The sequence below is a fragment of the Eutrema salsugineum genome, unplaced genomic scaffold, assembly GCF_000478725.1.
Source record: "Eutrema salsugineum unplaced genomic scaffold, Eutsalg1_0 scaffold_5, whole genome shotgun sequence".
Lineage (NCBI taxonomy): Eukaryota > Viridiplantae > Streptophyta > Magnoliopsida > Brassicales > Brassicaceae > Eutrema > Eutrema salsugineum.
In genome coordinates this window covers 3,137,072-3,161,679 of record NW_006256612.1, presented here as the reverse complement: position 1 = coordinate 3,161,679, position 24,608 = coordinate 3,137,072, and the positions used below count along the sequence as shown (strand labels likewise).

General features: G+C 33.8%; 1 protein-coding gene across 2 annotated transcripts; it reads left to right on the top strand.

Annotated features, from left to right (window-relative positions):
- The first annotated feature begins 15,681 nt into the window (after positions 1-15,681).
- On the top strand, positions 15,682-18,563 carry LOC18991870 (serine carboxypeptidase-like 18). Of its 2 annotated transcripts, none has more exons than XM_024152401.1 (12): positions 15,682-16,033; positions 16,137-16,282; positions 16,370-16,446; positions 16,556-16,678; positions 16,799-16,901; positions 16,999-17,036; positions 17,132-17,233; positions 17,328-17,414; positions 17,574-17,642; positions 17,723-17,794; positions 17,902-18,183; positions 18,291-18,563. In XM_024152401.1, exons 1-12 carry the CDS (start codon positions 15,894-15,896, stop codon positions 18,369-18,371), a joined length of 1,320 nt encoding a protein of 439 aa, XP_024008169.1. In that variant the 5' UTR covers positions 15,682-15,893; the 3' UTR covers positions 18,372-18,563. The 2 variants fall into 2 exon arrangements, with proteins under 2 accessions (XP_024008169.1, XP_006415266.1); XM_006415203.2 differs by having other exon boundaries at positions 17,496-17,642; positions 18,291-18,535.
- The last annotated feature ends 6,045 nt before the right edge of the window (positions 18,564-24,608 follow it).

Sequence of the window (24,608 nt, the reverse complement as noted above, 5' to 3'; positions counted from 1 at the left end):
AACACAACTTTTATCCTGTAGTTCTTCGAAAAACGCAATGGATAATACATATTTTCTTTTATTTTAATTTAAATATTTAATTATAAAATTATACTATAAATATCAACCAATAATTATGCTACAAACTACACACAGAAAAACCAAAAAGAAAAAAAAAAAACGTAAAGAGAAAGAAGAGTAAAGAAAAAAAATTCTCATTTTTTTCTTCTAACAGCTTAATTTTCCATCAGGTAAGTTTTATATACATCAATAATTTTAATTTTATTTCTATACCAATCATAGATATGTTATAATAAAACTTAATTAATATTATTTTATATTATTGCATTACATCATTTAACTAATTGAATCATATTTACATTAACAATAAAATTAAATTGTGTTCTAAATTTGATTAATTTAAATTAAAATTAAAGTAATATAAATTATGATTTAAATATTAAAATTAGAATAAGTTTTATTTAAGTTAAATTAGTCATTTATATGTAAATAAGTGTGTTTTTTAATAAAATTAAGAATGATGTACTTTTCAAAATAAAAATCAGTTTACAATTTTTTCTAAAATTTTCCCTATATTTCAAGATCAATTTTTTTTAAAAAAAAATTCTGTGTTTTGTTATTTTTTGGTGTTAGTTATATATAGTAGACGTTAGTTAAAAAAAATTGAATTAAGTATAAACATTATTATTAAAATAAAAAAAAATAATCATTTAGAAATATATAATATTAGTTATTACGAGGTAATTATTTTTTTTATAATATTAATTATTTTTTTTACGAGGTAATTAATAATAGGGTGATTTGCATCAATATTACTTCTGGAAAAACGAATTAAATAACTAACATGGAAAAATAGTTAATTAAGTGGGTAGCACAAGTCAACGAAAAAAAGTAAGTGGAAATGACATTACACTCTTTGTTCCCTAAATCTAAACATCGCTTTTTCTGACAGAGATTGGGACCACACTTACTTACCAGACGCAAACATTACCTATTTTTGGAATAATAGTAGCGTAAACTTTATTCGTACTTTAGCATCCTTCATACGTTGTTGATGTTTTATAATGTATGTAGGACTAAGTTAATTATTATTTTCTCTCTCCACCATTCTTCTCTTTCTCTCCGTTATTCTTCTCATCTTCTTCTTTTCTGTTTTTTTTTTCTAAACACAATATTCAGAACGAGTGAATTTTAGGTAGTGCAGCACTGATTTGATTAATCTAATTTTGCAATTTAGCTTTATGATTTTTATTTTCTCAAGAAATTATACACGATACCTTTTTGCTCAAATCATTTGAAATATGAGGTAACTCTATAGCATAATTGCCTATTTTCAAACAAACAAAAAAATTGACTCAGAGTATAGGGTTATGTAGTAAACAACTATTTTCATAAAAAAAAAAACTGCATCCTTCTAGTTTGCAATTTAAGAACTTAAGAACTCAAGGTTTAAGAATAACTCTCTTGTTGCTTTAGAAAACTAACTAAAAAAATAAAGCCCTCAAACTCTATTAAGTTATATCACAAGTTGATATCTCATTATATAAAGAGGGATTAGATAACTCCTAATTCCCATAGAAATATAAATTTCCTTTCTTAGATAACTCCTAAGAATATTTCATATTCCTAATATCTTGCAAGTCAAGATAACTTCAAGCTTAATCCAACAATCCTCAGATGAACATCCTCTCACTCTAAAATTATGAGACATTGTAGATGATATTTTCTATGGTTGCACCAAGTTGAAGATAAATAGACATATACCAAGTAGTCACATATCACTTCAGTATAGACGTTTTTTTCAATTATAATTCTTTCGATCTTTGTTTTAATATATTTATAGTAGATGACTACTAATATGTGACTATGTTTAAAATGTAGGTGGTTGTTATCCACTACGATGAGTATGACAACAGTGCAAACGAGAAGCTTATGGGAGAGATGTACACAACCAGTTTTTAGAGACCCTTTTATGAAAGACCTTTCTACCCAGAACCAACTTATGTATGTTCTCGTGACTCGGAACTACTTCCCCCATTAATGCGCTGACCACATGGTCGATAAAAGAAAATAAAGATCCCATCCCGAGGAGAAATGAAGGTAACGTAGTCAACTATTTATTGTAACATAGTCAACTTTTTTAATATTGAGTTGTAGTTGACTACTTTGTGGTAGAAATGTGGTTGATCCAATTCGTTTGAATGACACATAGAAATTTGAGGAATGCAACAAGGCTTTGCAGCAGGCATCTTGGGAGAGGTCACAATGGTAAATCTATGGCCATAGTTAACTATGTTCATAGAAGATCATTTGCTCACAGTATGTGGTTATATAGTAAACAACTATTTTTATAAAAAAATTTCATCCCCCTCAAACAAATATTCTCTCACTCCGAAAGTGTGAGACATTATGGACGATACTTCCTATAGTTACACCAAGTTGAAAATAAATAGACATATACCAACTAGTCATCTATCACTTCAGTATAGACGTCCCTTTCAATTCTAATTCTTTTGTTTGTTGTGTTCATATATTTCTACTAGACGACTACTATTAGGTGACTATGTTTAAAATGAAAGTTCATTTGAATGACATGGAGACATTGACTACTTTATAACGTATTTTGATTAGATAGCTAGTACTCAAAATCGATAATTAGTAGTTGTTTATTTTCTCCATACAACTCAAAGTTGATTCTAATACTTAAGTAAGTATTAATAATTGTCTATTTCTATTAGAGACCTACTACTTAAAGTTGATTATTGGTAGTTGTCTATTTTCACTGACTCAAAGAATTCAGGATAGCGCTTCATCAAGCTGGGCCGTTTAATGAAGGCAGATAGGTTGAGCGCCCTGAGGACAGATGGTTCCTTGAATGTTTGGTTTAAAACTTTACATGAACTAGCAAAAGAATAATCATCTTCTGTAGATTCTCTATCAACCTTTACAAAGACATCAACGAATGCATCGCGAATCTGGAGAAGCACATTATTTGTGAATGGTGTGGGTTCACATTGTTGAAGAGAACACATATACCTACAAAGAAAAAATGGTAAAAAGTTAGTTATTGTAAACTAATTACTGTTGTAACGTAGTTAACTATCAACAGTAATATTAGTTGTTGGTTATATGTGCATAGTAGTTATGTAAACTGAATATGGAGTAGTTGTTTATTGTATCTATTATAGACGATAAGAGTAGACGATAAGAGTAGACAATTAATAATGACGATATTCAATGTAGCTATTATTTACTCAGTATGCATACAAAAATAGTTAACTACTCTAGATCTACAAAATCAAGAGAATCATATATCGATAACAACGAAGAAGATGACAGAACTGGGTGAATACAGAGAACAAAAATCAGAAGTACTAGAAATAAAGTTGATTATAGAGAATCAGAAATCGAAAAAGTGAGTGCTAATAAATAACCTTTCACTACTCGACGGAGAAGAAAAATTTAAAAATCCTAGTGATAACACCGTATTTTGACCACTTTTATGGATCGTTTTGAAATACTTTTTCTATGTTTTTAATTGCTTTTAAGTACTTTTATCACGTTTTTCTAGTATTTGTAGTTTCAAGACTATTTTCAGAAAACTTAGGGAAAAGCTTAACAAAATGGATAGAAAACCAGATTTCATCTCAGAGTCAAACCGTCAGAAGTTCACCCCCGATTGAAGGCCTTCTCACCGTCTGATCCAGTTCAAATTTGGAGACCTTAAAGATGGAAGTATCAGATTTCCAGTGCACTTTACAGCTTGGCAATCCAACGGTTCAATCAAAAGATACGCGAAGAGCAAGATGTCCCGTAAACCAGCTGGCAATCACTTCCACCCGCGGCCAACAAGCATTTTCCCGCGGTCAGGAGCATCCCGACCGCGGCAAACCACCCATTCCCTGCGGTCAGAGCACTCCCGACCGCGGCCTTCAACCTCCGAGCCCAAAAAGCCCATTTCTGAAGCCCACATTTGGAGAAACCCTAAGTGACGTCTAGAGAGGTCTTGAGCACTATAAATACATGTCTTAGGAGCCCTAGAAATCGTGTAACCTTAGAGAACCGAATTATTTACTTCATACTTTCATTGTTTTTGCTTTAGCTTTTAGGGAGAGAGAGATTTGTTCTCTTGAACCCTTGTTCTTTCTTTTTCAATTTCGGTTTCTATTCTACTTATTAGTACTATGTCTTTGATTTCGTTCATCATGTCTGAGTAGTTTTATTGTTGGGATTAAGGGATTTTCGATGGGGATTTATATGTTCGATGAGGATTCCATGAGCTTTTGAGCTGAATCTTAGAACTTTTTCTTCTGAATTCGTTTTTACTGCATGAGGGTAGCGTCATGAACTACAATCTGATCCAGATGCTTGGTGACACGAAAGTGTTCATCAGGTATCAGATCTAGTTTGGGAGAGCAAAACAAACATAGGAGTGGAAACCTACCTATGGGCGATTTGTGAATTAGGACGAGTCTTAAACATAATGCATCTCTTCTCTTCCAGGGCCAGAGTGGAAACCTACTGGTCAGGGTTGAGAGAGATAATTGTCTATGATCACGACAGTGGCGTATTCATACGTCCGTGACTCCAGTTCGAAAAGTTTATGCTAAGATCTTATCAATTTACTCTCTAGCAATGTTTTGAATCGTTCGTACCCCTGAGAAAACTTCCCTGAATCCCAACGCTTTCTTCTCCATTGATTTACACCGATTTTTCTTTCAGCCTTAGTTCAATATTGTCTTTCCTTTTTAGTAGATTTTCATTTAAGCATTAGAATATCCGTTTTTATCATTTTTAGTCATTTTCATTAGGTTTAGTTATTACGTCATTTAATTTCCGTATTCTCTTTTAATATTTCATTTTTACATTTTAAACACACTACCAAACCCCCACTAAACCGTTTTTGTTCTAGACTTCCTTACTTTAACTTATTTCAAAGGCTTTTTGCAGGAAAAGATCCTCCTTCCCTGTGGATTCGATCCCTAAGTACTACAATCGATCAGCTGTGCACTTGCGGCTATTGATTTCAATTAGGGTAAAACTTGACAACCCACAACACACACAACATCAAGTTTTTGGCGCCGTTGCCGGGGAAGGCACGCGTTTTCTTTTCTGCAAAACCCCGAGATAGGTTAGTAAATCGACTCTAGAAATTCCTTTTCTGCAACTTTCCATTTTTCGGTTATTTTGTTTCCATTTCAGAAGATATGGATCCTATAAATCGAAATATACACTATGAGGAAGGTTTCTATAACACTCCTCAAGCCACCAGACGCAGAGAGAAGCATCTACGCGATCTCTACGAAGAGACTCAACCCGAAGACTACAGAACGTTCCAGAAGGATCCCTACGCACCTCAAATGGCAAACCCTAGATACTCTATGTATCGCCTACCTCACCAGGTTCTCCAGCAAGATGAGAACGTCCAGCTCAGCAACAGACTGAGTCAGCTCGAAGGCGTGATCAGACAATTCATAGAAGCTCAAGCAACCGCTACAACTTCTCTAAACGAAAGGATTGATGGGATATCGAAACTTTTCAATGAAAAAATCGATAACCTAGCCTCACAAGTCAATTCAATAGAGGAACGTGCAACCAAGGATGCAGCTATGATTGCTAACAGGTTCAACAGCATGGAGAAAGAGCAAGCAAAGCACAACTATGAGCTTCACAACACCAAAAACAAAGTCATGGACCTGGATTTCAAACTTGATGACGTGGACAAAGCCCTAAACGAAGCCAAGAACGAGTCTTATGACTTTACAGTCGAAGTTTCAGAGAAGGTTTACAAAGTCATCGACAAAACCGAAGAGCTTGACTCAACCTTGGACAAAGTAGTCTATGCTCTTGATGAAGTTGAAGAAAAGGTTGAGGAGATCATGCAAGGACTTGGAGAGCAGATTCCAACAACCAAAACTAAAGACTCAAGCCCAGAGAGGAAGTACATCAAGCCAGAAGACCCAGGATACCACCAAGGAGGCAAAGGAGGAAGCAACAGCAGCAGAGCAATTCGGAGGCAAATCCCCGCGGTCGCGTTGGCTCCAACCGCGGCCAACAGGCGTTCCCCCACGGTCGTGATGGGTCTGCCCTCGGCCCATGGTCGCTTCCCCGCGGTCGCGTCACCTGCAGTCAAAGCCAACCGTAAAAACGTTCCAAAACAGTCCCGTTCAGCTCATACAAGCATATGTACGTCTGGTACACCTCCTGGGATGACTAAACCACTTCAACAACAACTGGTTTGCTCCATAAGCACCCAAAGATCTGAAGAAGAGGACAAGTCATGGCCTTGCAACATGGCTTTGTCTTGTGAAGATGAGTATGAAGAGCAATACTCTGAAGATGAAGAGTATGGGTTGTTTGTAGAAGATCCAAACGCAGGATATTCCTCAGAAGACGACTCAGGAGAGATTCAATGGATCACCAACAACATCAGTAGAGAAAAACTAATGGAGTTCAACAACGTAGTCAGGTCATTCCCTGCTCATTTAAGCTTTGATGAAATCTGGAAACTTGGTCGTTTGCAAGTCTTTTTCAGGTACTGCAAGGAGTCTAAAGAGGATATCCATAGATACTTTATGAGAGCTCGATACATGACAACACCAGAAACAGCTGTTTATGCGATTCACCTCAAAAATCCAGAAGACTGCAGCCACTACACCAACAAAATCAGCAAAGAAAAGCTCGATGAATTCAATGATGTGGTTCGAAATTTACCTGAAGGAATCACGTTTGCCAAAGCTTGCAAGGACTTCATGATAGGCCACTACTTCTGTGAGAGCAAAGAATCAATCCCTGAGATAGAAGACTTGTTCAATCATGCCAGAAGAGGTAAACCTGTTCGAACACTTCATAAAATAGAAGGTATAGGTCAGTTTCTTATCTCTTGTTCTATTAGAGGAGAAATGTTTAAAAACGTGCTATGTGATTCTGGAGCTTGTCTTAACATGATGTCCAAGGCAATTGCTTTGAGACTTGGTATCAAACACCTGCGCAGGACTAGAGCAAAGATTAGCCTAGCTGATGATTCTAATGCAACACCTCAAGGAATAGCTCATGAAATTCCTTTGAGAATAGGAGATTGCATAATGCCTGTCAACTTCTACATTGTCGAAACGAGAGATGCAACATATCCAGTGATTCTGGAATGGTCTTTTCTAGCAACTTCCGGAGCTATAATGGACTGGCCAAACCGGAGGATTTCATTTGCTAATATCGACAAAGATGTCTTCACAGAAGCTGTTTCATACAACAGCAAAGCAAGAAAACGTCCTGCAACAGAAGAGTTTGAAGAAGAACTTTGGAGTGACGAAGAACCTGCTAAGCAAAGCAAGGAGATGTCGAAAAAGACTTGTCTCATGACAAGGTCTTCTTCATTGGAATAAGTCACGTCCAACACCAAAAGTCGAGCTAAACGACTTAAAACAAAAGCGCTTAATGGGAGGCAACCCATTTAGGTATTGTTTTCTTTAGGATTTTTCTTTCTTTTTCTTTTGATCTCTTTCTTTTTCTTAGTTTCAGGTGTTTCTTATAAAACAAAAAAAAGCCAAAAAAAAAAAAATCAAAAAACCCGAAAAAACCAAAAAGAAGGATGGTACCTGACTGCTCGGCCCAGCAGGAACCAAGGAGAAGCAGGAAGAGGCCGCGATATAAGCCCCCGCGGTCGCAGACGTTCTGACCGCGGGAAACCTACTGTCGGTCGCGGTCGCGTAGTCCTGACCGCGGCCAAGTGCTTGATTGCCGCGGTCATGCAGCCCCTGACCGCGGCACTTGGTCGTTGACATCCAAGCACGACCCAAACCACCCCTTTCACCTCATTTCACCTCACCAATCACCCTCCACCTCATTCATCACCCTCCACCACCTTCATCACCACCTAATCACCTTCCCAAACCCCTTCGAATGAATCCGGTTCATCTCCACCAGCATCCCGGATCCAGGTAAGTTCTCTTTGTCCTTACCAATTCGATTATCTATGCATTTTTCTCATCCAATCTCGACTTGTTTCACACTGAGGACAGTGTGATTTAAGTCTGGGGGAGGATTTCATCCCTTTCTAACCACCTTTCTTTCATGAGTCTTGCATTATCTACATTTTTTTTATTTCCTTAAAGTTTTTCAAAATCGGTTTTCAAAACAAAATACGTTTTAAAGGGAATGGTGAACATGAATCAATGATAGTTGACTGTGTGCTTTAAACTGTTCCTAGTGACTTGCTCATTCATTATTTAGGACTAGACTAGGCGGTAGCTAAGCACATTTGAAACGAAGTACCCCAGAGGAATTTGAATGATTTCGATTTAGATGAAGGGATACACTAGCTCTGTTTTATTTGGACTTAATTTGGAGTTAATTTTCTCATTGAAGCATTAGACCAGGGAAACGAATCATACATTCAGGACTCCTTTATCCTTTTACCACTCTCTGTTGATCCTGAATGGCTAGTTCATCTTTAGCTAGTTCCCCACCTTAACCAATCCTCTTTCAAACCACATGCACTCTTGTTTTCTATTGTCTTATATGCAGATAAGTGCAAAAACGTTAGAGAGAAAGAGGAACGACGCAGTTTTCAGTCACCAAGGACAGAGACCTGCGATTTGCCGGAAAAGTTTCCGGAAGGATTCAATACAAGAGAAACTCAGTTTGCCTTAGAAAAATCTCAAACTTTGGTACAATCTCGTCCTCTAGTCTCTCTCTCTCTTTAAAAGGCATTTCCTTTCCTAAAAAAAAAAAATCCGAAAATAAGAAAAGAAAGGAGATAAAAGCCTTAGAGAGTCTAGAGAGGTCGAATTTTAAGTCCCAAGGCAACTGGAGTTCGATTTTATGGAGTTTTGGAGATTGTTTTCTGATTCCCGGAAAGAATCTAAGTCTGGGGGAATAGCTGTTTACAACAAAGGAGGAAGGATTATGCAACAACATTTGGCAAGAAGAAGTGACTGAAAACTGTGGTCATCAACAGGTCCTTATCTCTCTTGCTGTTTTGCATATTATCTTGCATCCTCCATATCTTCAGGTAACCCGAAACACTTTAACTCCACCACTTAAATAGCCCTTTAATGCCAAACGCCGTCTACCCTGGATGATGTCTTTAATGAGAATTCACTATTGAACTTAATGAATGTAGAGAGCTAGTTGACTGAAATCAAGATTTAAATTGTTTAAGTTTTGTATGACGGAAAAATTGGACTAGTATCTCTTGTGCAATAGTGAGAATTTTCTAGACTAAGTTGTGGATTGATGCACTATCTTTGGTCCTAGTTTAGGAGTTCATGTCTATAAGATTTGTGCATTCCCTATTTTTGTTTTCACTAACCAGTTTATGCTTTTGCTTTGTTTGAGGACAAACAAAGGTTTAAGTCTGGGGGAGTTGATAACACCGTATTTTGACCACTTTTATGGATCGTTTTGAAATACTTTTTCTATGTTTTTAATTGCTTTTAAGTACTTTTATCACGTTTTTCTAGTATTTGTAGTTTCAAGACTATTTTCAGAAAACTTAGGGAAAAGCTTAACAAAATGGATAGAAAACCAGATTTCATCTCAGAGTCAAACCGTCAGAAGTTCACCCCCGATTGAAGGCCTTCTCACCGTCTGATCCAGTTCAAATTTGGAGACCTTAAAGATGGAAGTATCAGCTTTCCAGTGCACTTTACAGCTTGGCAATCCAACGGTTCAATCAAAAGATACGCGAAGAGCAAGATGTCCCGTAAACCAGCTGGCAATCACTTCCACCCGCGGCCAATAAGCATTTTCCCGCGGTCAGGAGCATCCCGACCGCGGCAAACCACCCATTCCCTGCGGTCAGAGCACTCCCGACCGCGGCCTTCAACCTCCGAGCCCAAAAAGCCCATTTCTGAAGCCCACATTTGGAGAAACCCTAAGTGACGTCTAGAGAGGTCTTGAGCACTATAAATACATGTCTTAGGAGCCCTAGAAATCGTGTAACCTTAGAGAACCGAATTATTTACTTCATACTTTCATTGTTTTTGCTTTAGCTTTTAGGGAGAGAGAGATTTGTTCTCTTGAACCCTTGTTCTTTCTTTTTCAATTTCGGTTTCTATTCTACTTATTAGTACTATGTCTTTGATTTCGTTCATCATGTCTGAGTAGTTTTATTGTTGGGATTAAGGGATTTTCGATGGGGATTTATATGTTCGATGAGGATTCCATGAGCTTTTGAGCTGAATCTTAGAACTTTTTCTTCTGAATTCGTTTTTACTGCATGAGGGTAGCGTCATGAACTACAATCTGATCCAGATGCTTGGTGACACGAAAGTGTTCATCAGGTATCAGATCTAGTTTGGGAGAGCAAAACAAACATAGGAGTGGAAACCTACCTATGGGCGATTTGTGAATTAGGACGAGTCTTAAACATAATGCATCTCTTCTCTTCCAGGGCCAGAGTGGAAACCTACTGGTCAGGGTTGAGAGAGATAATTGTCTATGATCACGACAGTGGCGTATTCATACGTCCGTGACTCCAGTTCGAAAAGTTTATGCTAAGATCTTATCAATTTACTCTCTAGCAATGTTTTGAATCGTTCGTACCCCTGAGAAAACTTCCCTGAATCCCAACGCTTTCTTCTCCATTGATTTACACCGATTTTTCTTTCAGCCTTAGTTCAATATTGTCTTTCCTTTTTAGTAGATTTTCATTTAAGCATTAGAATATCCGTTTTTATCATTTTTAGTCATTTTCATTAAGTTTAGTTATTACGTCATTTAATTTCCGTATTCTCTTTTAATATTTCATTTTTACATTTTAAACACACTACCAAACCCCCACTAAACCGTTTTTGTTCTAGACTTCCTTACTTTAACTTATTTCAAAGGCTTTTTGCAGGAAAAGATCCTCCTTCCCTGTGGATTCGATCTCTAAGTACTACAATCGATCAGCTGTGCACTTGCGACTATTGATTTCAATTAGGGTAAAACTTGACAACCCACAACACACACAACATCACCTAGATCTACAAAATCAAGAAACCCAGATGTGGATAACTGCGAAAAAGGCCACTGTACTGAAGAAATACAGAGAATAATATACAAAAGTAGTAGAATGTAAAAATCAGCAGAAGAGAACCATATATCGAAGAGGTACCTTTCAAAATTCGCCGGAGTAGTAGCAGGAGAAAAAAGAAGGTCGGCGGAGTCTGCATCGTAATAAAGGAGAGAAAGCTGATGAGAAAGAAAAATCTGGAAACAAAAAATGAAGAGTGAAGCTTGTATGCTAAAATGAGATTGCTATTTGAAATTTGAAAAAAAAGAAAAAACAGATAATGGATGTTAGAAAAAAGATCTGTCGGAGAAAAAGTAAAATAAAAAAACGTAGATGCTATTCTCAAAAAGATATATTAGTGAAGATGCTGAGGAGATAAGTAGTATTTTCCCTTGAATAAAATAATCTGGTTTTATTGAGGTAAATAGTTTTTGTCTTGTTGCTACCACACCTAGTTTCTCTTAATAATATATATACGCACTGGTACCCAATATTATGGTACTAAAGACACAAACTTGGAAGTTAAAAACTGCACGAAATATCAAACATTTTATGTGGCAATATGTGATGGGTTGTGTCTCCACTTCTCTGTGGTTTCACTTTCCTCACTTTGGACGAGATAAAAGCTGTCCCCATTGTGGATCAGATGAAGAGACCATAAACCATGTTATCTTTGAATGCTTTCCATCGAAGCAAGTATGAGCACTCTCTGCTATTTCTTCAGCCCCAAGCATCTTTCCTCTACCCTCTATATTCAGTAATCTCGATTATCTATTTTGGCAAGCTCGTGCTCTTGGTAGTACCGAGGAGCATCTCAGAGTGTTTCCATAGATTATATGATTTATCTAGAAAGTTAAGAACAGGAAATTTTTGACAATGTGAATGAAACCCCCGCCCCTCCCCTGATAGCCTTGAACATGCAAAGCATGAGGAAGAGATATGGAGGAGTGCAAACGCGTTGGAAACTTTACCAAATGCTCCTTTTTTGAGTGGCGAGTAAGATTGTGAGCATCTCTTACCCCAAACAAGGTGTTACATCGATGATTCTTGGCATGCCTCTGACCCAACTAACGGCCATGGTTGGGGGGTTTCGTCGGGGGAGAATATTCACTTAGTTGGACTAACAGTTTCAAACCAAAGTCTGTCCCCGCTACACGCTGAGTTGAATTCTCTTCTTGGGGCAATGAGATGCGTCTGTGCGTTAATAACATCTGATTTTGACCCATTTTCATCATTTATTTCAAATGCTTTTTCAAAGGTTTTAATCAGTTTTAGGAGGTTTTAATCAGTTTTAGGAAATTTTATTATGATTTCCATGTATTTGTAGTTTCAAGGCTCTTTTCAGGAAACTTAGGGAATAGGATGGCAAAATGGAAGAAATCCATTTTTTCAGCTCAGAGTCAGACCGTCAGAAGTTCAGCCTCCAATGAAGACTTTTTCACCGTCTGATCCAGCTAAAATTTAGAGACAATCAAGAGGAGACAACCAGCTTTCCATAGCACTTTACATCACAAAGATCCAACGGTGCAATCAAAAGATACACTGGAGAACAAGTTGAACCAGTTCACCAGTCCCGGAAGACTCTCACCTGCGGGAAAACCATGTTTTACCTGTCCTGGAAGACTCTCACCCCCGGTGGACCTTAGGACGAGCCACAAGATCCAACATCAAAGCCCACTTCGCCATTCCTCTTCAGAGAAGCCCTAAATGAGACCTGGAAGACCCTATGACCTATAAATACATTTTTTAGCAGCCCTAAACGGGTGTGTGCTTCTGTAATGAGATTTTGAGCCACCAAACTTTGTTTTTCTAGGGTTAGGCGATGGAGATGGGGATTCTTCCCCAGATCCATTGTTTTTTCTCCTTTTTATCTTATTAAATTTTCTGTTTTATTCTTTTGCATTCTTCTATGTCTTTCATCATTCATTGCATCATGTAGATTTGTCCTAGAGAGTCAAATTGTTTGAAGATTTCGATAGGTACACATATCGATTAGGATTTCTATAGTTCTAAACCATATTCTGGATCTCATCTCTTCTAAGTTGTTCATATTGCATGAAAGTAGATTCATGACCTATTCTCTGAGCCTAGGATCGATCAAAACCACGAGAGTGTTGTATCAGATCATTTGTACCTAGCTTCAGAAGAACATAGTCGCTATAAGAGTCGAGAGCTACCTATAGAGAAGATGTGAGCAAACAAATTCAATGTCTAATGCATGATCTTATTTTTGACATGAGAGCGAGAGTTAATTGTCAGATCTGAGAGATTAGTTGATTAAGATGACGAGAGTTGGTTAATCATACACATGTCTATTCTAGTTCCATGCAGATCCCAGAAACAGATGAAGATAAATAGCCTGGAAGCTAATTGGAAATGGCATCATACATCGATTAGAGTAAACCGGAGAAGTCTAAGTCGCCACGTATGAGTTTAAGAGTTTATAGTTTGAGTCGATATGCTTGAGATATTCTTTTAACAATTCATCCTGCATTGCATCTTATTTCTTGTGAATATTAGATTAGGTTTAGTTTAGGATCTTTAACCAAAAACCCCATGAGTTATGACTTTGCTTACTTTCCCAGTTGTTGTTTCTCGCAGATTAGACATCCTCCATGTGGATCAACACCCTAAGTCCTACAACATACATCTGTGCACTTGCAAACACTAGGGTTTTATAAATTTAAAACTTTTGGAGGACCAACAGACTTGTTAAAAACAAACCCTAGGTCTACAAGCCCATCATTCGTCCAATGCAAGCTGCGAGATATTTGCAACAGACTACTCTAATCATTTAATTATGACGAGAACTCAGCAGAGTGGCATTTGTTCTCGTCAGAACTTAACGATTTTAAGAATTTAGCGGCTCTTTTTAGATATTTTAGCTTAATTTATATTATCCGATCTTGTAACGTCTGTGCGGATTGCAAAAGCATAAGGCCTAAATTTCTCCCATGTAAGTTCATTGGCCCCCAATTAGCTCTCTCTAGAGGATAGTCTATTGCCGTAATCTTAATAAAATAGTGTTTTTGAGGGGAAACAAAACATACACACTGATACCACTAGGACCTTGAAGAATAAATCATAACTACATTCAACCATATACGTACAGTTGTAGGCAGTTTGCAGTACCTGCACTTTACACGACTAGATATTACATTTGCTGTAAACAAATTGTCACAGTTTATGCACTTTTTTACTGAGACGCACTGGCAAGCAGCAAAACGGGTTTTAAAATACCTCTGTGCACTCGTGACCCAGTTATTTTTCTTTGCAATTGAAGGAGTAGAAGCAACTTCAGTTTCCATGCTTTTTTCTCATGTAGCTTTTGTAAATCAGCAGCTATTTATATATAAAAAATATATGTATATATATATAGTTTTTACTAAATTTATTTCGAATTACGAATATAATAAAATTGTACCATAACTGTTTTTAAAAACTAATTAATACCAACAAAAATTATGGGTGGACATTTCAGTTTCTAATTGGTATTCGACTGTTTTTGAAAACTAGTACCAAAATAACTATGGGCGTGCATTTCAGTTTCCGATTGGTTTCGATTCTATTTTTTTCTGTTTTACTAATTATTGTTTTTATAAAAACTTAACACACAAAAAAAAGTATTTGATTTAGTACGGTTTAGTTTTTTCGATTTACAGTTTATCGATTTTATAAATAATGAAATCATATAAAAACCATACACAATTCTGTTAGGTTCAGTTTCGATTTTCCTTTTATCCATGATTCAAAAAGAATAATTATAGTAATAACTTTGCTACAAAACATAAAGACATCTTTTCTACAAGTATTAATCAAAATTCAATTGAAAAGAAAGAAATATACAACTATCTCAAATTTGATTTTGAAAACTGTAAAAAAAAACTATTTGGTTTTACATTTTTTAACCAAACTAAACATAAACAGAAAACTTAATAGAAAATAATCAAATCGATTTTTAGGTTAGAGCATTACCAAACTATATTACTTACTTTGGTTTAGTTTGGTTTGGTTATTCCTCTCTCGTCAACAGGTTGGTCAAATTCGATTGAAGATACTATAGAGTACACTCTTGATTTATATAGAAAATCAAGCAACAATGGAAGATGTTAAGAGGAGCTATCTGTGGGTGCTATGGCCATCTGAAAAAATCGAAATGCGATCATCTAAGCAGGGAAACAAGAAGATCCCAAAACTCTGATCCAGAGAACCTTCAAGGCTTTATCTAAGCCGTCAAAATGGCCTCGTTATCAGTCATTCATTGAATACATCAATAGATTGCGGGCTGGGTGTGATAGTTGCAAGATATCGATCGAACATAATCGCTCGAGAGATCTCCAAGAATGTTACTAGAGATGTTACCATCATGTTCAAGATTGGCTTGGCTACGCGACAAAGGGCGAGGGCCAACATCTACTTATCCTTATCATTAGGGGTTTGATGTTGTTGTTAGAGCTAATGTTCTGTTTCTGGTTGTGTAAGAGAACAATGTTTCATTTTGCATTAATAAGACTCTCGAACGACAAAAAAAAAATATATATATATATATATATATATATTGTAAATTGAACGACGACAAGTCACAACATGTGCAGAAAAAGGGGACCTACTTGACAGCAGGAAGTATTAATATAATTAAATAATCATCGTGGTACTCGTGGATCAATTCGAAAGAAGGAGAAAGAATGGTTTCTGGATAAGTATGATGAGAGAGAGAAGTAAAAGCAGAAAAACAAAAACGAAGGAGAAATTGCTATAGAGAGAAGTGGTTTAATCAAAATAAGACAGAAAATACAGTATTTCGAGTTGATCGGTTCAGTTATACTGCCCAACCTTGAAGGAAACACTCCTTCTTTAGTTTGTTTAATCAAGAACATAATAAAAGAGTTAATCAAAAATGTCTAAAGCATGGAAACTGAAGTTGCTTCTTCTGCTTCAGCTGCTCCTCCTCTTGACTCAACATGGTGTTAATTCAGCCTCTGTGATTAGCCATCTTCCTGGTTTCGAAGGTCCTCTTCCTTTCCACCTTGAAACAGGGTCCGTTTAGTTTCCTCTTCCTCTGCTTTTCAAGATTCATGACTAACAATTTCACAACTTAACGAGTCTGAATCTTTGCATCTGTCTTTCTTTCTAATGAAAGATATATTGGTGTTGGTGAGGGAGAGAAAGTTCAGCTTTTCTACTACTTCGTCAAATCAGAGAACAATCCTGAAGAAGACCCTCTTCTAATTTGGTTATCTGGAGGACCTGCTTGCTCTTCTATCTCTGCCCTTGCTTTTGAAATCGGTAATTCGGTAATTTTCAAGAAGAAGAAAAATGAAAAAGATTTGACGTTTTTAGTTTGATTTTCTATGTCTACTCTTGTTTTTGCAGGGCCTTTGACTTTCAATACTGAGGGTAACAGTGGAGGTTTGCCTTCTCTTGTTTCCACTTCATATTCTTGGACAAAGGTCACTCCCTTAGACATTCACTATCACAAACTAGCTATAGGCTTTTTTTTTGTTTTCTTTTTCGGTGTTTTACCGGTATCAAGATTTTGTTGGTTTGATGATTTCTCAGATAGCTAGCATAATATTCTTGGATCAACCTGTTGGGACTGGCTTCTCCTACTCAACAAATCCTCTTGTGGATAAGCCTAGTGACACAGGAGAAGCAAAACAGACTTATGAGTTTCTTCAAAAGGTCTTTGATTTCTTGAACCCTTTTCAGAGTGTTTTGTTGAGACTCTTAAGCATAGCTAATATACATAAGTATATATAGCTTATAGATAAATAATCGTTTTGATTGTTGTTATTGTTTCAGTGGCTTGTAGAGCATCCAGAGTTTGTCTCAAATCATTTTTATGTTGGTGGAGATTCTTATGCCGGTGTAATTGTTCCAGCTATTGTTCAACAAATCTCAATAGGTTTGCTTTTTTTTTTCTTTGCCATTATAATCAATCCCCCAAAAATCCATCCATCTTCTCTGGATTCATTACAGTCTTTCACATTAACGTTACGCAGGAAATGAACATGGCTACAAACCTCTAATCAATCTTAAGGTTCATCAATATCTTCACTCATATGTTTATCTTAACGTAATATATAGAGTTATAAATAGATATATAACATCTTTGAGTTTCATTTATACCAACAGGGTTATGTTCTTGGGAACCCGTCAACAGATTCTTATATTGATTATAACTATAGGATCCCATATGCTCATGGGATGGGACTGATCTCTGATGAACTCTATGAGGTATATTGAAGTCTTATCTTGTCCCTTCTCCACAAAAATGCATGTATATTTTTTTTTTTTTATGGAAATGGTTTCTTGAAACTCTTGTTTGCAGTCTCTTAAGAGAAGCTGCGAAGGAAATTATGTAAATATAGATCCTAGTAATACACAATGCTTGAAATTGATGCAAGACTACGATAAGGTAAAAGTTGAACACAAGTTTAGAGTTGTGAATAGCGAATACTAACTGGGACTTTTTGGTTTGATGCTGATGATGGACCAGTGTGTTTCAAGGTTAAATTACGCATTAATTTTGACACCATTGTGTGATCTTTCATTGCCGAATCCGTTTTCAAAAAAGCATATTGGAAGAAGAGATGTTAGGGAACTTGTTCACTCGGATCTTCCTCTTCCAACTCATGATTGCTATGTAAGTAAAAAAAAATGAAATATACAAAATCCATTGAAGTAGTCTTCCTAATCATTTAGCTAAACCATTGAAATATGCAGACGTATCGGTATTTGCTAGCTACAAATTGGGCTAATGATGAAGATGTACGCAGAGCACTTCATGTGGTGAAAGTATGTCACAGTTACATACATACGTCCATATGCACATATATGTCATTATTTATAATACCTAATAATAAAGCATTTGTTTAATCAATGTATGAATGTGAAATTTGCAGGGAAGTATAGAGAAATGGGTGAGATGCGACTGGGATATGGCTTATGAGAAAGATATAAAGAGCAGTGTACCGTACCATCTAAACAATAGCATGAAAGGGTTTTATAGGTCATTAGTTTATAGTGGTGATCATGATATGTTTGTGCCTTTTCCTGGAACACAAGCTTGGATTAGATCTCTAAATTATTCAATCATTGACCAATGGAGGCCTTGGTTTATTAACAACCAAATTATGGGGTACACAAGGACTTACGCCAACAATATGACATTTGCCACCATCAAAGCAAGTCCCTTTTTCTTTTGTTTTCTCATCAATTTTTTTGTTTTTGAATATTTTCGTCGTTACATTTCAAATTGAAAATGGTTTTTGTATTTGGCTTCATTTTGCAGGGAGGAGGGCACACTGTAGAGTATAAACCAGAGGAGGGCTTCATTATGTTTGAAAGGTGGATAAATGGCCAACCTCTTTAACACAGTGAGCTCCATGAATAATCCAACATCATAGCTTTTTAAAGATCAAATAATAAAAATATTAATGATTTTCTCTTTTCAGTAACCACATTCGACCATTTAAAGTTGTTGCTATAAATTACATTTAAATCATTCACTATACTAGCACATTTTTATGGGGATTCCCATATATATCTATGTGGTTTTTGTCTAGCTTTTGGCAGCGTTTTTATCAGTCCGCAACTATTTTCAGAGAGAGTTTTGTCTAAAAGTTTGTTTTACAAAAATTATGAATATAATAAAATTGTATCAAATTCTTTTTCAAAAAGAACTAATAAAAACTATTTAAGGGATTAGATTGTTGTATGCCTTGGCCATTAATTGGTTACTAGAAATTAGTCCGCACAATGTGCAAAGTAATGTTTTTAAAATTGTTTTTAAAATTTAATTTTAATTTTTTGATTAAATTAAAAATGGTGCCAAAAATTTTTTGACAAAAAAATTAAATAAATAAAATTGATGGCAATTAAATAACAATACATATATAAATATCACATAGCTGATATTTCTTTGTATATATATCCATCGAATAGGAGTTTGAGCTAGTTTTGTTATGCAGTTTAATTATCAGTAGTTTTTAAATATGAAAATGATATGATGTTAATATATATATATAGATATATATATATATATACTTATATACATACCAACATAGATTATAATCTAAATATAAAATAAAAATTTAATCGTGAATACATTATTAGAGATCAAATTATCATTTTTAGTTAATGAATCCTATAATACATGTTAATAATGATTATATATAGGATTATCAAAGTAGACAAACCCATCTGCTTAATCTATTTCGTAATTTACTAAAATATTTTCTCGACCAACCCGTAAAAAAATAATTTAAATGTTGAAAACATATTTCAGTTTTTTTTATAAAAATAATTGAATTGATTTTTGAAAATGATATTAATTAACTATGAAAATACAAATGGAAAATATTAAACTAATATATTTTTCATATATATAGAAATTTAGCTGGTGTACTATTATGAAATTGTTCCCAAAAAAAAAAGCATCACTATAAATACGAGGAGGATGAATACAAAACCTCTATAAATTAATAATTATGGGACCATAATATTTTATTAATTTATCATGATATTAATTTACGTATAAATTATTAGTTATTAATTTATAGAAAAAAAAATATTTTTCGCATATAATGTTCTAAAACTTTCTTTCGAATAATATTATATTTAAAATTTTAAACAAATTTCTTAATACAAATTATAATAAACAGTCATATTTATCGCAATAGAATAATTTTTAATAACATATTGGATTGTCCATGTAAAAATATACATGTTCATAAATTTAAATTTATAAAAAAATTATGGCTACTATACTAATTTTTGATGATAAAATTAAAGATGACACTACAATACATTTAGAAACTTTTACAGATAAAAATTAATTATCACATCAAAAAAATCATCATAAATTTTGAATGCATATCGTAAAATAAAAATTAAAGCTACAATATAAAAATTAGAGATAATTGATCCAATTAGATTTCAACTTTAAATAAAAGTAAACACATTAGTCATATTTTAGAATAGTATATTTATATAAATTTGTATATATTTATATAATTATTATTTATATTTTTGTTGGGACCATATATTTATATAGGAGTTTCAAAAAAATTAGTATCTTATTATCTTATCGAATTTAATAGATTTTTACACTAGCCCGATTTGGAATCAGAGAAATTTATTAATTTATAATGATTATTAATTTATCGAGTATTAATTTATATACTGTATATCAAAATACAAAATTATTGACTCCTCTATATTTTCAACTGTAGCTCTAATTTTTCTATATTGATTGTATACTATAAAGTTGTACACTTTTACTGGATCATCACATATACTTGATGGTCACAGCCACGTAAACCCGAATAAACTCTTTGAAGATATCATGAGATGCATTTACTTTGTATATTGTACACTTTCAAGAAGCTCAATAAGAAGGAATTCCGCTCGTTTCTATGGTTCGCCGCTTTCTCATCACAATCCAATTATGGTGATAAATGGAGCCTGCATTGCTCTAGGGAGGATCAAGGCAATGTTTTGCCTTGTGGTGCTGTTGTAATTGTTTTCATTCTTTAAGAAAGAAAAAATACACTTAACCCCTATAGTCTCTTTGAGACTAAAAAAACAACGACATATAGATCACTGATCACCCCCTCGTTTCAGCAATCGGTGCTCGAATTTAGAACTTCTTAAAAACATCGATTGCCGTGTGACATATTTGGCGTCAATTTGCTTCTACAGTTTGGCGTAATCCAACATTGGGACCTCCATTCAACAACCTGATGGATTCTTCAGCCAAGGCGTCAGGCTCGTTCTCCAACTACCACCATCATCAAGCTCATCATGTATAAGCCACGATCTATTTAGTGTGAAAGGAGCGCAATGCTAGAATCTTCTCTTTTAACGCTACAACATCAACCTCAGTTCGAGGTGTTATCGACTGGTTTCTAAATTCCTTTAAGTTCTTTGAATAAAAATAGAATAAGAATAAGTTGAAAATGATAGAAATCTTAATGTTTAGAAAAAAAACTATGTTACCGCCAGCGGATGGGAGTAACTTCGGTGTTTGAAACTTCTCTGCTGGTGCAATTATACATATGATTATTTTATATTTCGAAAAAGAAAAGAAAAAGAAACTTCCAACCATCCACGGATCCAGGCACGGACCTGTCGTGATCGGAAACATATAGGCGCCATATTCATATCGTTTTTACGACAAATAAATAAATAACTAGATTTTAACCTCGTGCGTCTGGAATGTTTTATTTTTTATTTTTAATATAAGTTGCATTTATCTTTTTTTGTTTAGATATAATTTATTTTTGTTATTTATTTTTTTAAATCAAAAAATTGTTATCATATTTTAATTTTAAACAGTAAAATTTATATATTAGTAAAATAAAAATATACTTTAATTAAGTATACATTGATCTAATGTTAATTATAAACTTTGTTATTATGTGAATTTAGATTTATACATAAACAATCTATATATCTATGAATTTGCTAATCCATCCGTTTAGTTGTCTTAAATCATTTTTAATATCTTACATGTTTTGACAAACTAACCCGTATAAGACTATAATTATAATTATATAACCCTATAAATATTTACTAATATAGAATATTTGGACCAATTGATTATGAAAAAATATAATAAGATATTTATTTATTATTTGTGCTATTAAAAAAATAAAAAAAAATATATATATATACGGGCTAACCTGTTAGTTTAATTGTTTCAAATCATCTTAATATCTTACATGTTTTAATAAATTAACTCATGGACCTTAAATATATATATATATAACTCTAATCAGCTCGATCATATTATTGTATAATACACATATTTATTAATCTAAAATATTTGATATTTTATACCGATTGTTTATGATAAAATACGATAAAATATTTATTTACTATGTATTTTTATAAAATATTATTTAAATTTAAAATTTTAAATTAAATCTTTTCTGTATTTAAGAAATTCTAAAGTATTAAAATTATTATCTAAAATTTTATAATAAAATTTAATTATAATTTTTTTGAATTTTTTGAATTTAAAATAAATTGAATGCAAATTTTTGTAACTAAATTTAATTAAATTTCTAATAATTTGAAATTTAAATTAAAAATGACCTAGATTTTAGGAAATTTAAAAATATCTAAATTAGTAACTAATTTTCGGAAATTAAATATAAAAATAAAATAAAATATTATAAAAAAACTTTGGAAGTGTTTGGATGCAAGCACTAAATGTGCTTCTGTTTTAATAGAATAGATAAAACAAGTCCTTGCGTTTTTTAGAAAATGTTCAAAAATAAAAAGTCCTCGCGCTTTCATTATTGATAACTAAGAGCATGTGATGTGACATTCTTAAAAAATATTTTAATATTAAAATTGAAGTCAAAAAACAGAAAGAGAGACAAAAAAAAAGGACAAAAAGAGAGAAAAAAAAAAGAGAGAAGAAGAGAGAAGAGAGAAAAACTCGACATGTCTCTCTTCTTCAGTTCTCCAATAATCAATCTGTTAACACTTATCAAATAAGAAATGTTTCTTCGGTCTCCTAATTAAAAAACCTAATATTTAGATTTTTTTTTTTTAATATCTAAGAGATCCCTTGAGTGATGCACATGCTCTTAGAGCAAGCCTCTTTATAAAACTTGCCTAAAACGTCGATGTGGTCAAAGATACTGAGCAGACGGCCATAAGGTCAAGAAGCAATCATATGACCACCACCAAATTCATATCGTTCCTATGGGAAATAAATAATTAATGTGAGAAAGTCCTTGGCTTCTTGCTGGTAGTAGGGCTGGACGAAATATCTGTTAGATTTGCTTTAATCCGTTATTCAGATGTATGTAATTTTATGGAGCAAAACAAATATTAAAATTCAGTATTCGTTAAAGCCGGAGCAAAACACAAATACTAAAAAAATTAAGACGGATATCCGCTCCACTCCGATATTAGTATATGTATATATATATATATAGATAATAATTTATATATACTGTATAATTATTATATATAAATGTAATTTTTGTGAATTATTGTTTGCAAATTTTATTTTTATAAATATTAAAGCTTAATAAGTTAAGAAAAAAAATTTTAAAGAAAATATTACTATTTTGGCTAAATTTTGTAACTTTATTTTAAATCTATTATTATTTAATTTTTTTACGAAACGGATCAGATATCCGGCAAATATTCGGATTTTTGGCAGATATCCGAAAAGCAGATATCCAGATAATTACAAAGCAGATACGGATCAGAAAGATGATGATCCGGATGGAGCGGAGCGGATCACGGATATCCCCAAAATCCAAAATATCAGTTCTGTGCCCACTCCTAACTGGAGGTATTATTATTTATTTATAGATAACATAAGCAAGTCCTTTTTACTTTTACATTATGATTCACCCAGAAAAAAAATAGTGACAAAATTCACATAGAGAAAATTGAAAGAACAAGAGACATCCGGAATCAAAATTTAAAATAATCCAAGTCGTACTCCAATGAGATGACAATAATCTCAGTCTCCTAATTACAAAATACTTTCTTTGATCGATTTTCGAGGTGTTTTTAACTGGTTTCTTTAGGTTCTTTGATTAAGAATAAGTGAGTAAAAAAAAAAGAGAATAAGTAAAGTAACCAGTTAAAAACAGCTAAACCAGAGACCGTTTTTAATTACCAGAGATACCAAAGACGACAGCTAGCTAATGGGAGTAGGACCCCATCACGGTAGTCCGGGCGGTGTGGACGTGGACTCAGTGGTGGAGGCAGAAAAATTATTGACATGGATCATAATAGAAAAAATTATCTAAATTTTAATGAAAAAAAAATTCACCATTAATAAACATCTCAAAGGTATACTCTACGCTCATTCATATTTTGAAATTGTTTTATTACAGTTTCATTTGTGATAGTTTCAAGCACCTATATTTTAATTAAAAAAACTAGAAATTCGCTTAAGACTCATCACAAATGCTAATACACGAAGTCATCTTCACAATTTTTATTGCAGAAAACAACTATTCACGGTTGCGGTCGCAACAAAAAGAATAAAAAAATATATTAATCTTAATATAATATTTAAAAATTTGTGTGCTATTATCACAAACATCGATGATTGGTGTCTGTATTTTAAATTACTTAAAATAAATAGTCAAGCAACTTAACTACCTCTTAAGGGATTTCCAAAAATAAAAAGGGAATTGAAGTTTCATGTGAATTAGTTGAAATTTATAGTTTGTTGATCAATATGCAGCTACCCTTTTTAGAAAACAAAAATTAATGTGAAGCTTCTTTTCTAAATATGTATAAGTTTTAGAATGAGTCCACAACTTATAAATTAGTATTTTAAGAAGACTTCTTATTAATAGTGCAACTTCCACTTCTAAATTATACTACTTTATCAATATGGGATAATTTATAATCCAACAATTCAATTTTTTTCTTGATTTCACCTGGGTCACCCACCTCGATAGGTGCTGCCTCCGACGGTGGCACCGTGGACCGATGTCGATGTTTCGTGTTGGTACGAAAAATTCTCTTATATAAGGTTTAGTGTCCATGTTGAAAAAGAACACCAAAAACATTTATCCAAAAAAACAAGGAAACACGAAAAACATCGAAGAATATTCTTCAT